General features: G+C 43.0%; 2 protein-coding genes across 2 annotated transcripts; both read left to right on the top strand.

Annotated features, from left to right (window-relative positions):
• Positions 1–3117: 3117 nt before the first annotated feature.
• Positions 3118–9052, top strand: selenoe (selenoprotein e; the record flags this gene model as incomplete). The annotated part of the gene is made up of 4 exons (XM_080755690.1): positions 3118–3216; positions 4782–4858; positions 6083–6161; positions 7997–9052. 4 exons carry the CDS (start codon positions 3118–3120, stop codon positions 8138–8140), a joined length of 399 nt encoding a protein of 132 aa, XP_080611816.1. The 3' UTR covers positions 8141–9052.
• Positions 9053–9252: 200 nt separating this feature from the next.
• On the top strand, positions 9253–13556 carry LOC308309423 (transmembrane protein 17A-like). Its single transcript, XM_080755256.1, has 4 exons — positions 9253–9425; positions 11049–11155; positions 12674–12787; positions 13219–13556. Exons 1-4 carry the CDS (start codon positions 9293–9295, stop codon positions 13540–13542), a joined length of 678 nt encoding a protein of 225 aa, XP_080611382.1. The 5' UTR covers positions 9253–9292; the 3' UTR covers positions 13543–13556.
• Positions 13557–14654: the final 1098 nt, after the last annotated feature.

The following is a 14654-nucleotide window of genomic DNA, read 5'->3' as shown; positions in this document are numbered from 1 at the left end:
CTCTGTTCCCATTTGACACATCATCTCAGGCAGGGGGGGAGGGGGGGGGGCTCTGTTCCCATTTGACACATCATCTCAGGCATGGGGGGGGGGGCTCTGTTCCCATTTGACACATCATCTCAGGCAGGGGGGGGGGGGGGGCTCTGTTCCCATTTGACACATCATCTCAGGCATGGGGGGGGGGGGGCTCTGTTCCCATTTGACACATCATCTCAGGCAGGGGGGGAGGGGGGGGGGCTCTGTTCCCATTTGACACATCATCTCAGGCAGCACATGATGAGTAGTCGTGGTGGAAAGTAACTAAGTACACAATGTTGAGGTACTTTTACTTTAGTTTGAGTATATACTGTATATTACTACAAAAATAGCCAATGTATGTATAGCATACAAGCTGAGCCTGTAGAATAGATTGCTTTAAGTTTTTTGTTTTTGTTCGGGTCAAATTTGAGTTATTTCACTTCGGTATTATGAGCATTATGTTGTTGCTGATGCTTTTGTACTTTTACTCACAACGATCTTCGAACCCCGGAGTAGTTCTACTCTACACTGTGACATTTATTGCTACTTTACAACTAAACATCCAACGTCTTCCATTATAAGCTACTGATGACTCCGAGTGCGAAGGATCTGGTGCGCCCATGGCCTGGAAAAGATAGACAGAGAGAGAGATGGTTTTGCTTATAAGCATTCCAGTCAGGAATGGTGTATTTTTGTTGGAAAGATAATTGTCTGTGGCTAGGAAGGATTTTTGGAAGTACATTTTAACCCGCCAATCTTAGCCAGGAAATGTTTATTACGTGGGTAACACTGCCCTCTGCTGGTGACCTAGCACTTGTGTGGGCCTGCCCTCCACCACGACATTACCACAGCAGCGTTTGGAAAGAGTTGAGCAAACTTTGGAAAATGGAATTGTTTTTCCTCCTCTGCTGTTCCTCGCAGTTTAATCTTTGTTGTGATCTACAGCATATTAAAGTATGATTTAACCCATTCTGAACGGGAACCCAGTTTGGTGTTATGTTTTGATGTTATGCTTTAGCTATTGAAAAAAAGCAGACCTACAAGCTCATAGCGCGCCACCGAGCGGCGCGCTACGAGCTTGTAGGTCTGCTATTTTTGAAAAATCAAAGAGCGACTGACATTTTTAGAATCTGATCTCAGCTCGGAATGGGTTAATCAGACCAGTGTGTGTCCAGTGGAAACCTCGTATGAATCTGATCTCGGGTCAGAATGGGTTAATAACACAATGGCACTGCATTGACATTGTCCTAGTCGACACTTATTATAATTGTAACCTCAAGAACAATAAAAGTAAACAAACGTCATTGAATTGAGAAATAGATTTTGTGTTCAAACACAGACGACAATCCCATTAAAATCTCTGGTCAGCCTTCATTGATATGGGGTGTGGTTTGGACAGTGGTGGAAAGTAACTAAGAATATTTACTTAAGTATACTGTTCTCAAGTACAATCTTTTCAGGTATTTGTGATTTACTTAATTGAGTACATCAAATGTGCAGTACTTCTACTTCTACTCCACTACATTTCAGAGGACAATATTGTACTTTTATACTCCACTGCAATTAATCTGAAATCTTGGGTTAATTAGTTACTATAGTTGCTTTATAGATTTAGTTAATTATTGCTAAATGTACATCAACCGCTTCAGACCATTTTGGCCGATTGAAAATAGCCGATCTACAAGCTCACAATGCGTCGCGAATGCGACACATTGTGAGCTTGTAGATCGGCTGTATTGTCTAAATATTTTAAACATTTGAAGACATGAAAATTGGACATTCTGCATAACGAGTATACTTCCTACTTTTGGTATACTTTAAGATGCCAATAATACCTTTGTACTTTTACTTGCAAGTACATTTTAAATTCCAGATTTTTACTTGTAATGGAGTAGTTCTACATGGCAGTATATTGATAGATTTCCATATAGTCTACTTGCCAGCCCACAGAGCCCCCCATTGTGAACCCGGACACGTTGAGTACACCAAGGATTTATGTTAAAAACGTTAAGAAAGTATTTAACCCATTCTGAACGGGAACCCATATTGGTGTTAGCATCGTGTCGTGCTTTAGCTATTGAAAAACAGCAGATCTACAAGCTCGTAGCGCGCCACCGAGTGGCGCGCTACGAGCTTGTAGGTCTGCTATTTTTGAAAAATCGAAGAACGACTGACATTTTTTTAGAATCTGATCTCAGGTCAGAATGGGTTCATCAGACCAGTGCGTGTCCAGTGGAAACCTCGTATGAATCTGATCTCAGGTCAGAATGGGTTAATAAACAGCCATAGCCACTTGCCCAAAATGTGCTGACATTATCATCACATTTGTGAAGAAGGTTATGGCCGTTTTAGCCCAAGGAGTGTTTTTTTTTTGTTCTGCAAAACGAATGCATTGGAATGAATTCAGCATGATGAAAACCCCCTAGTTTGACACGTCACATGCTACATTAAGCATGATGATTTATTTTCTCCTTATAGGTTGTCAATGGTATATGGTCACATATTATGCCAATTGTGAAAATTGCTCAACATAATTATACACGTTAGCATCCGGCAGATTCTACATACTAGTGACCCATACTCAACATTTCTAACATAAAACGTTGGTGTAGCCTCCTCAGCATGCCTGGGTTTCACATTCTGGCAAGTGGACTAATAGTAGCTCTCTCTATCCTGGGAAAAAGTGATAAGAATACAGATGTCCTAAAACCTAAAGGTTTGCGTGGACCACTCAAATGCTTTGGGAAAACCTATCGAGTCACCCAGGGGCCAATTCACTGCATGGTTTAAAATGATACATATACCAATCGTATAACCTTAACATTTGAGATTCATAGCGAAGGTAACAATTCTCTGCTAATTCGTTAACATTTAAGGCACGGGGCCTGGGGGTGAAAAACTGAAGTCAACAGATATCAATTCAAGGAGTTGCAAATGTAACCCTCCCACCCCTGTATGTCATGGTTTGCTCCACCCTGAGAAGGGGGCAAGTGTATATTTGTATGTATGCAGTAGTAGCACTAGCCTATACTGGTGGTGGTAACTTTGGACGGAAAAAGGCAAAAGATGCCCATTTGTCTTAAAATGTGGGCCTTGTTGATGGTTGTAACTCTAGCCTGTATCTCTGCCAGTGGAGAGGGAGATGTCAGCAGCGCAGTGACTGAAGAGGAGCCCGTTATAGCCAGGGGTAAACTCATGGTGAGTGTTGCATGTGTGGAGCCAACATTATTATGAGTCACACCAACTGTACAAGCTGCTAGAGCAGTGGTTTACTGTAGTGTACAAGCTGCTAGAGCAGTGGTTTACTGTAGTGTACAAGCTGCTAGAGCAGTGGTTTACTGTAGTGTACAAGCTGCTAGAGCAGTGGTTTACTGTAGTGTACAAGCTGCTAGAGCAGTGGTTTTCAACCAGTGGTCCTTGAGGGGATTCCACGTGGTCTCCCCATGCTAGCTCCATGGGGGGACCACGTGATGGAAAGTGATGGAAAAGTTGGTAACCAAAAATTGACCCTTCTAGATCTTTTAACTCTTAAGAGCGTATAACATGAAACCAAATGGACCCTTTACATTTAAGGGTTAAAATGTAAGGGTTGAATTATTGTTAAACATATCTGCATTACTTAATACAAGAATAATTCTACACAGTTGGAGAATGTAACATAATTGTTATCTCTCTTAACGGTATACCAACATCAATACAGCGTGAAAAGTTTATCCAATGATAACACAATATTCTTAAGTTTGGGGTCTGAGACCGCTAAACCCCTTGTCCCTAAACTTCTTTGCCTTTTTATTTTTTTACTATTTTGAAAAACATTTTTGAATAGTTCAACTATACACAGCCAATCTACATCGACACATTGTGAGCTTGTGGACTTGGCATTTTAACTATTCAAAAATGTTTAGCAAAATAGGATAAGGGGTTTAGCGGTGACGAAAATGGAGCCCTAATAAATGTCGTCAAATGGTGGTTCCATGGCTGAAAAGCTGAATAAATAGTGGGCCTTGATATGAAAAGGGTTGAAAACCACCATGCTAGAGTATTTAAACCACTGTGCTATAGTATTAAAGGGTTGAAAACCACTGACGTAGCTCTTCTTCAAGCTCACAACGTGTCATAATGTTGTGAGCTGTACAGATATCGCGACGAAAGATGTTCGTGTATAGATCGAATATCCTTTTCAGAATGTGTGCATACATTTTCATAGAATGTGTGCCTATTGTCATACAATGTTCAGCTATTTTAATCGCATAGTTTGCCTATTTAAGAAATGCCCAGAATGTATTTGTTTATTTATTTGACAGGGACAATGCTCAATGTTCATTAATCAACACGTCAGTTTTCACATTCATGTAAATGGGCCAGAATAGTGACGCTATAATAAGGTTCATGTGGTTAAAGAATGACTTTAAAGGCGTTCATTTCGTATCCTTATCATTTCACATCCTTATGTAAATGAATACTGGTTCAGTTTGAACCTTTTTTCCTTTGAATCGAATGAAAACAGGCCTTAATACATACATGTAGGACAAAAGGCCCAGAATGACCAAAATGCAAAGCTGTGCGATTTAAACACAATGAAGTGTGATAATGATGTTGGGATTACGATTTTGGTTTCCGGGTGTATATATTCCAACGATAGGAAACCTATTTTAGGGGCTGTACATTTGAGCACACTTTAACAACAAACCAATGCAGGGATCGAGGGAAGCATTTTATCATATGCCTGTTTTAACAGCTGTGTGTTGTCGCCATCTCCTCAGGCGCCCAGCGTGGTCGGATGAAGTATCAAGAAATTGCCCGAGCTGCACCATTTCCTCATGGAGCGATGGGCATTATAGTATCCTTATATGCTGCTGTTTGTTCATGTCTTGTATAGCTTGCGTAGCTAGACGCTACGCAAGCATTTATTTAGATGCGGCCCACCCACCCACACATCTGCCTCTGGGCTTTTCTCATGACCTTCCCCTGATAAACAAAACAATGTTGCTATGGCAACAGGGGGGGGGACGCCATGAAGCACGTACGTTGTGCCTTTTTTAACCTCCTTCATGATGAACTCCTGTTCTGTTCTTTGACTATATAGAAAGTGTCTATTTGTATACGTCTTTAAATGTTTTGATGAATTGAACATGGTGGACCCTCTGGTAAGGTAAACGAGTGTAATGCTTAATTGGGTCGTCCACTCACAGACTAGTTAACATAGTCTTTGTATTGAGTTTGTGCTTGAAATGTATACTGTAATTCTGCAAACTGTTCACTTAAAAAATTAAATCAATCAATCCAAAACACCCAAATCTCCCAAAGCATGTGGCAGTAATGATGATAATAATAATATTAGTGTAATGTTGAATTAGAATCAACGCGGAAAAAATAGTTTTGTTACAATCGACTATAAATTAAATCTGTGGTCATTTTTATAGCGCTCAAAGCACTTTATAATTCATACATTGGGAGGTGAAGCGGTGAACAGTCAGATGCCAGCATAGTAGAGCATACTCACTTAGATTGATTGATTTATGTATTAACAGTTTGCAGAATTACAGTACATTTCAAGCACAAACTCAATACAAAGACTATGTTAACTGTGAGTGGACGACCCCAATTAAGCATTACACTTCTTTACAAGAGGGTCCACCATGTTCAATTCATCAAATAATGTTCACTTTCCCACACCAAGTGGTGGTGGCGAGTTCACACCGACCGACTCATTGGAGGCAATGTAGGGACACTTCGACATGTGGACAGGAGGAGGAGGAGCCGGGATTCAAACCGCCGACCCACGGATCATTGGACGCCCTGCTCTACCTCCTGAGCGACAGCTGCCTGAAAATAGACATGCGTATAGATCTGGCAGTTATTTATTATGACCCGATATTTATTTATTATTTATTTATTCTTTTTTTATAGTCGCTCATTAACCCATTCTGGACGGGAACCCCTTTTGGTGTTTTAAGCATTATGGTTATATATACAAGCTCCCAGCCATGCAACATGTACAGTACGCAATGCACCAGCTTTTTGCCCGTCATTTTCTTTGATCCCTCGTGTTCCATCTCTGCAGCCACAACCTGGAGTACGACTCCTCGGAGGAGAAGAACCCTCGTCTGATCTTCTACGACCAGAAGGACGAGGTTGTTCAGGTGAGCATCTTTAAGGCCTATTCATAGTCTGGATTTTCGGTGGTGAGGTGACCACCGCCGCTCCAATGGTGAGCTGACCACGGGAGCTGAAACAACGTTGAGCGGTGGTGAGTAAAAACAGAGAGAAGGGCTGGGGGCGGTGGCGGTGGTTTGCTCTTCACTGCGGCTCAGTGACGTCATGTTGTAGTTCGGTGGTCACCTCAGTGATGTCATGTTGTAGTTCAGTGGTCACCTCACCACCGAAAATCCAGACTATGTTTGAGCCTTTAGAGAATCTAAGGTGAGCATGCAGGGATTTGTTGCCAGGCTGTTTTTTTACACTGATCACGGATCAGCTTCATCTGGAATGAACCCAGGAGACGTACGTGTTCCTTCTAAAGATGTGACGTTCTCTGTGTGAGGTACCGAGGTGGAGAGACAGCTTTATATATCACGTTCTCTGTGTGAGGTACCGAGGTGGAGAGACAGCTTTATGCAGGTGGTGGTTCTCTGTGTGAGGTACCGAGGTGGAGAGACAGCTTTATATATCACGTTCTCTGTGTGAGGTACCGAGGTGGAGAGACAGCTTTATGCAGGTGGTGGGAGATAAAGGTCTGATATCACGTTCTCTGTGTGAGGTACCGAGGTGGAGAGACAGCTTTATGCAGGTGGTGGGAGATAAAGGTCTGATATCACGTTCTCTGTGTGAGGTACCGAGGTGGAGAGACAGCTTTATGCAGATGGTGGGAGATAAAGGTCTGATATCACGTTCTCTGTGTGAGGTACCGAGGTGGAGAGACAGCTTTATGCAGGTGGTGGGAGATAAAGGTCTGATATCACGTTCTCTGTGTGAGGTACCGAGGTGGAGAGACAGCTTTATGCAGATGGTGGGAGATAAAGGTCTGATATCACGTTCTCTGTGTGAGGTACCGAGGTGGAGAGACAGCTTTATGCAGGTGGTGGGAGATAAAGGTCTGATATCACGTTCTCTGTGTGAGGTACCGAGGTGGAGAGACAGCTTTATGCAGATGGTGGGAGATAAAGGTCTGATATCACGTTCTCTGTGTGAGGTACCGAGGTGGAGAGACAGCTTTATGCAGGTGGTGGGAGATAAAGAGAGCACAGAAGGAGCAGAGAGAGAGAGAGAGAGAGAGAGCAGAATGAGAAAATGAAGTTGTACACAAGTGGGGTCTGGGGACCCCCAGGGGTCCTTGAGGGAGTCATAGGGGGCCCTCAACTAAATGATTTAATTTGTACACTCTCAGACACTCTCATACACTCTCAGACACTCTCAGCGTCAAATTAACAGTGATTTTACAATATAAATTGGGGGTCGCAGAGATGGAAATGCCATTAAATGGGGGTCCGTAGACTAATGTCCAGGAAAATGTGCCAAATACTATACTTATTATGGAACATTTGATGCATAGCTTACATGCACACGCGAGCGCGCGCGCGCAAGCCGCACACACACACACACACACACACACACACACACACACACACACACACACACACCATGTTGATGAATTGAACATGGTGGAGCCTCTTGTAAACTATAGTGTAATGCTTAATTGGGTCGTCCACTCACAGTTAACAGTCTTTGTATCGAGTTTGTGCCTGGTATGTATAGGCCTACTGTAATTCTGCAAACTGTTAATAAATATTTCAATCAATCAAAATCCCCCAAAAAAAAAAAAAACTCACTCACGTCACTTCACTTCTTTCTTCTTTCTCACTTCTTTTCTCTTCCCCTGTTGTGAATGAATCTTTTCTCTTCCCCTGTTGTGAATGAAATGCACATGGTGCGACATGGTGGCATGGCCTACCTACCTGCATCATGGTCCGTCCACCAGACGGTGAAGGTGAAGAAGATGACGGCGGACGAGATCAGCGGCCTGCTGGACTCTCTGGGGTTCTACCGGCGCTCCGCCAAGGGGGAGGAGGTGCCGAGGGAGTTCCAGCACTTCCCCCTGCGCGCCCCCAGGGATGAGCTCTGAGGACACCCGCTGGCCGCACTCCGCCACTGCATGCAACCCCAGTTCAGTTCCCTGCGTAAATGACGAGTGGGGTCCCAAGGCCGGTTATACCCCGAGCCAGGCCCCAGTCTGAGGACTCTCGCATGGGCTGAGTTGTGGTAGTAGTAGTAGTAGGGTGGTAGTGTCACTATAGTGGTGTGTGGAGAAAGTATATACAAATATGTGTTACATTCTTCAATAAACGTTCTTGGCTGGTAGAACACTGTGTGCAGTGTGTGACTTATGGACAGAGTAATAGTTTCATTTTTCTTTACTTTTTTTTTTTTACATGTTGCGATGTTGGTCGTATGAACTATGAAGTAGCCTATACATACTATAGCATGTGCGTGTGTGCATTCATGTGGTTGACAAGATAGATAGATAGATAGATAGATGGATATTGTTGTTTATTGTTTATAGCTTTTGCCTTGACAAAATCTAGTCTTCCTGGGGTCCGACACAGACAAACATTTAACATTTAAGTTGATTTAACAAAGGCAATATTTACAATTGTTTACAAACACTAACTCAAAATAAAACATAGTAAAAAATATAATAGATAGATAGATATAGATCTAATGTCTTTGAAAGTGTCCATGTTCTCAGAGCCATAGAATATAGATTTAAAAAAAAAAACTATATAAGCGTATGTATGTCGTTTTTCATGATTATTACCTTTTTATCGTCAAAAACCAATGGCCGATATATTTAATCCATGATAAACCGTTGTATTTTGTTTGTTTTTGTAAGTATATTTAACTACAGCCTTGTTGTGGTTACGTTTCTTTCTAATTGGGGAAACTATATAGAAACAATGTTGTCTGAGTGATAGTCAGCTGTAAACTATAACTAACCGCCGTTCCACTGATTCAACCCTAGAGCTAATCCCCTGTTCGACCGCCTCCTGCTGCATAATCTGATTAGCACTGCCTGCTTGTAGTGCGAGTGTGTGTGTGTGTGTGTGTGTGTGTGTGTGTGTGTGTGTGTGTGTGTGTGTGTGTGTGTGTGTGTGTGTGTGTGTGTGTGTGTGTGTGTGTGTGTGCGCAAACGGCAGGGATTAATGACATACACACACAGAGAGAGAGAGGATAGATGCTTCTTCTCCATAGCACTGCATGCCGTCTCTCCGCCATCATGCCTGTGTTCTACTCCCCGGTGCCTCAGAACCTGCGCATGGGTCTGGCCTACGTGGGCGGCTCTGTGTTCTCCGGCAACCGGACCAGAGACAGTGACTTCGCCAGGGAGCAGCAGCAGGCGGGCAGCTCAGGTTGGGACAGTCCGTTAAACTGGTTGAGAATCACTGCTATAGAGCCTAGAGCTGTACAAATCTTATTTCTATGAGGTTATGAGAGGGGTTCCTTGACATGAAACAGTTTTAGAACCGCGCTGTAATTGGCAGTGGTGGTCAAAGTAGCCTACTGTTTTACTTCACTAAACGTATCAGTACTAACCTGACTCTGCCAGCTGGGGGCGGTATTGGGTAACCATGTTCCTAAACTGTGAAACAAATTTGTGTAGCAAGCTTCTTGGATCTGGCAGCGTCAGGTTATATCAGTACTGCAATATGTAGAACTACTTCGTTGCAAGTAAAAGTGCACAATTCAAAATGTTTACTTTGTGCAAAAGAATTTGGCATCAAAATGTACTTATAGTACCAAAACTAGAACGTACTCAGACTACTCACTATATGCAGAATGTGTGTCTATAAAAAATATTTGAATGTAGCCGATCTACAAGCTCACAATGTGTCACATCGCGACGCACTGTGAGCTTGTATATCGGCTATTTTCAAATGGCCGAAATTAATATCGTGGTTAATGTATGTTTTGTAATAACCCAAATCTACGTATAGAAATAAAAGTAGCCTATTGGACATTGGAATTGCTCAAATAAAATACAAAAAACTCAAAATGTACTAATTAATATAGTAAATTAGTTACTTTCCACCAATTAGGCACCATAATAAGAGTTTAGTTCTATTTATTTTGTAGGCTAACTATAGTACATTTACTTGTCAGAATTTAAATCCGAAAACCACTAATTTTCAACATTAAACTATGTAATTAATATGCCCAAACTTCACGGCAGTGGCTCAGGGGTAGAGTGGCTGGATGGTAACCGCAAGGTTGCCAGTTCGATCCCTGTGGGCTCCCCCAGAGTTAGTGTCAAAGTGTCCTTGAGCAAGACACTGAACCCTAATTGCTCCTGATGTGCTGGTTGGTGCCTTGCATGGTTTCCTCCGGCATCGGTGTATGAATGTGTGTGTGAACCATAGACTGTAAAAACATATATGGACAAAGCGTTCCGCGGGTCTAACGTGAACGTAAAATGAAGCCTGTCAGTCCTTGCAATGGAAGTCGCCATCTTTCTAGATCCGTTTGGGCCCAGCTGGCCCATTGGCTGGCCCAGACAACGAGGCGGGACTTCCCCCCTTCTTCTTCGTTGGTTTTTATTTTGACTCGAGTGGGTGGGGGATCCCGTTCATAGACTGTAACGGTAGCCACGCCCCTCAGAACATGCGCGACTTTATGGTCATTTTTTTAATAAATGGGACCATAATTTTCCAAAAAGAATATTATGACATTAGAAATGAGACTTTAAACTAGTGACTGGAAGCAAAAAGTATTCATGACCATGTTTATTAAGGTAATACAGTCTAGGTGAAGTTGGGCCCAAATACATGGACTTCTATGGGGCTATGGGTTTTTTTGAGCCCAATGACAGCGCCACAACAGGCCATTATATGAACTTTCATTTCCTTAGTGGCTTCACAAAATATCTGTCTGACTGCCCCCCTGGTGTGAACGGGTGAATGTAATGCACAATCTATGTAAAGCGCCTTGGATAAAGGCTCTATATAAATGCACCATTTACCATTTCTATTTCACAGTGGCCAATGAGCTGGTGTCTCACCTGCCCCTCCAGATGCTCATGTACTTCAACATGTTCTACTTCCCCTGCTGGTGGTTCTCTGCTGTGCTCATGCTGCAGGTCAAGGTACGCACGCACGCACACACACACGTATGTACGCACGTATGTACATGTATGTATGTATATTTCTTGTTTGCAACCTGCTGTCCCTGTTATTCAGATAGTATGTTATTCAGATAGCATGTTATTCAGATAGCATGTTATTCAGAATAGATGTTACAGATATTAGGTTTACTGTTTATCTGGTATGCTAGACTCTCTTTGAGGCTGCACTCCTTTTCATACATACTGTTTAACTGTTTATTGACTTTAGTGTTCAATAAACATGTGTAAGTCACTTGACTCTGGATAACAGCATCGGCTAAATGCCAAACGTGTAATTAATGTACACTCACAGAATATTATACAATTTGAGAGAGAGAAATATAAATATGTAAATATATATTAAAAACTCAAAGAAAAACTCAAAATAATGCATGCAGAGCGGAACTTGGCCAATTCCCTCTCCTAATTAACATCCAGAAAAGAGCATTAAAATTCCATAAGCACCTTCAAAATAGTGACCCCACCTCCTACCATCACCAGGCCTTAAAATGCCAAGAGGAGACCATGAGCAGGAGTCCCCTCAGTCTTACCCCCACCACCCCTCCCCTGACTAAAACAACCTCCACTAACCAAACTATCAAAATGCAACAAGAACATTATATCACATATTGGAAAAACACAACAAAAACCCAAAGTAAATTAGAATGCTATTTGGCCCTCCACCGAGAATACACAGTGGCAAATTACCTGACCACTGTTACTGATCCAAATTACCTGACCACTGTTACTGATCCAAAACTGAGGAAGATGTTGACTATGTACAGACTCAATAGAAACAGGCAGACGCAGACAGAACTGTCTGCCTAGAGAAGACAGACTGTGTTCACTCTGCTCTCAAGGGGAGGTGGAGACGGAACTACACTTTGTGTTACAATGCGACAAGTATAAAGACATCAGAGAATCATTCTTCCCTAAATTAAAGAAAAATATAAAGAATTTGAATCCACCATTAATAACTCATCACTCCAATATGTTCTGGGAGTTGTCATCAGCTGAGGGACAGCCAGTGGACAGAAGAGACGGGTATATCTGTCTGAACAGGGTCATTCATTTGCTGTCTTATTTGGGCTAAACTTTTAGCATTCTTTTGTATAAATAGGTGCCACTGTGCCACTTTTTTTGTGAAGTTCAAATCAAAAGAGAGAGAGAGGTAGATGTTTGTTAATTTATTTTCATTGTTACTGTATTGTTTGTTGTTCATTATTGTTGGGATGTTTGTTGTTGTTTCTGTGTGCGCAGAGAGTTGTCTGTGTGCGCAATGTTGACTTTTGTTTAATTGTATGTATGCTTTGGCAATGTAGAACATATTTATCATGCCAATAAAGCCTTTTGAAATTGAAAAATTGAATTGAGAGAGAGAGAGAGAGAGAAAGACATGCACTTGTGCATTTGATCTTGATATGAACCACATTTAAAAAACAAGAAGAAAGAAAGAAAGAAAGATCTTAATCACTCTTAATCTGCCTCTGTTCTTTCCAGTTCCATTACCTTGCTGGCTACTATCAGGACCTCCTTGTGACGGGCATCGTTCTCCTCAGTGTGGTGGAAGTGGGGCGACTCTACCTGGGTTACATTGGCAACCTCGGAGAGAAGGTAACTAAACCTACCCGGGTCACACAATGCGTCGCGATGAGAGGCATTGTGAAGCTTGTAGATCGGCTATTTTCAAATGGTCGAAATGTATATAGCCTGCTGAAGTGGTTTTTGTCATTATTTCACAGCTTGTAAGATCTTCTATTTTTGAAAAATCTTGAAAATGAGTGCAAATCATTGAATATATATTCTTTCACAGAAAACATGATTAACTCATCTTTGCTTCCGGGGAGCCCTGGAACAAAATATTTTTCAGATGAGGGTCGGTGGCCAATTAAATTTGTGGGGTCCTTGACATGAAATAGTTTGAGAACCACTGATATAGAAACATACGTTTTTTCAGAAGAAAAGAAACGTGATTCAGAAGAGATTTTGTGGAATCTGGTCTCAGGTCTCAATAATTGTCTAACTCTCCCGTCTCTCTCATGCAGGTGCCAGAGCTGGCGGCGTTCTGGCTCCTGTCCTTCGTGTTCCAGCTGCCCGTCCTGCTGTTCTTCCTGACGGACGAGGCCATCCTCATCCTGCCCCTGGAGCGGGTCGTGCACGCCGTCTACCTGGCCTTCCTGATGGCGGAGGTCCTGTCGGCGTTCCTGGCGCTGCGCACCATGACGCACAAGCTCACCGTGCTCTTCCACCTGCGCCAGCTCGGCGAGCTGGAGGTGCAGAGCCTGAGGGCCGAAGGCCTGATGGCGCCGTACCACCGCAGGCTCAGCGTGCTGCCCATGCCGCCGCTGCGCCCCGCCGCGTACGACTAAAAGGCCTATTCATAGTCTGGATTTTCGGTGGTGAGGTGACCACCGCTCCGGTGGTGAGGTGACCACCGCTCCGGTGGTGAGGTGACCACCGCTCCGGTGGCGAGCTGACCACCGGAGCTGAAATAACGCTGAGCGGTGGTGGTGAGTAAAAACAGAGAGAAGGGCTGGAGCGGTGGCGGTGGTTTGCTCTTCACCGCGGCTCAGTGACGTCATGTTGTAGTTCGGTGGTCACCTCACCACCGTAAATCCAGACTATGTATGAGCCTTAAGGGTATATAGCCTCGGTCCCAGCCTTACTCATCATGCCGAGAGAATATAGCCTGGTCACAACCTATAAGTGCCCTTGAGCAAGGCATTGAACCCCTACCATGAAATGTTCTATGAGCAGGGTATGTGGCTGTAAACAAGCATCTCAAGCTTTAGTCCACTTCCCTGGGTAAACAAAGAACTTTGCTTTGCTTTACTCTACAGCGTAGGACTAGGTCTTGCCCAGAGTGCTGAGGATAGGACCACATCCGCCTGGAAACCAGACAAATCTGCCATTGCAAAAAAATTGTGGTACAAACACACACACACACACACACACACACACACACACACACACAAAGCTGGGCATAGGAGCGGCTGGCCATACCACCAATCTAATGTACACTTGTGAAATGAAATAGGAGGGGTTTTTTTGTATCAAAAAATACATTTTGATATAAAGATGTGTTGACGGAACCAGAGAAGACAGATTATTCACATTTTGTTAAAGCTGTGTGTGTCTCTTTCATCTGGTGTGCTGCTGGCTGCTGTGGATTTGAAAATGTTGATTATCTCTTTAATCTGTTGATTATCTCCTAGAAATAAATCATGTCGACATACATTTCCATATTGCTTTATAGATGTTGCATCCCATCTCGTGGCTTACATTATTTGTAAGCTGCGGTGTCTCTCTCTTCCACTGTATGTATATGGTACTGCAGTGGAACTGTGTTAAATATTTATGGCCACACAGTGGCACTCAACGACCACAAGACGGGGAGCAGAGAGAGACACTGTGCTGCTGCAAAGTGCAATGGGAAGATTACCATGCAGTGCCTGTTACTGCAGGCTGCAGCCATGTCAAG

The sequence above is a fragment of the Protomyctophum bolini genome (genome assembly GCF_963924005.1).
Source record: "Protomyctophum bolini genome assembly, chromosome: 22".
Taxonomy (NCBI): Eukaryota; Metazoa; Chordata; class Actinopteri; order Myctophiformes; family Myctophidae; genus Protomyctophum; species Protomyctophum bolini.
Note: the sequence above shows the minus strand (reverse complement) of the source record. Positions and strands in the feature narration are given on the sequence as shown.

Excerpts from the sequence above, each read along its gene's own strand:
- LOC308309423 (XM_080755256.1), top strand. The coding sequence starts at position 9,293 with ATGCCTGTGTTCTACTCCCCGGTGCCTCAGAACCTGCGCATGGGTCTG. Across the intron at positions 9,426-11,048 it reads GCAGCAGGCGGGCAGCTCAG|TGGCCAATGAGCTGGTGTCT; the intron begins GTTGGGACAGTC and ends TCTATTTCACAG. Across the intron at positions 11,156-12,673 it reads TGCTCATGCTGCAGGTCAAG|TTCCATTACCTTGCTGGCTA; the intron begins GTACGCACGCAC and ends TGTTCTTTCCAG.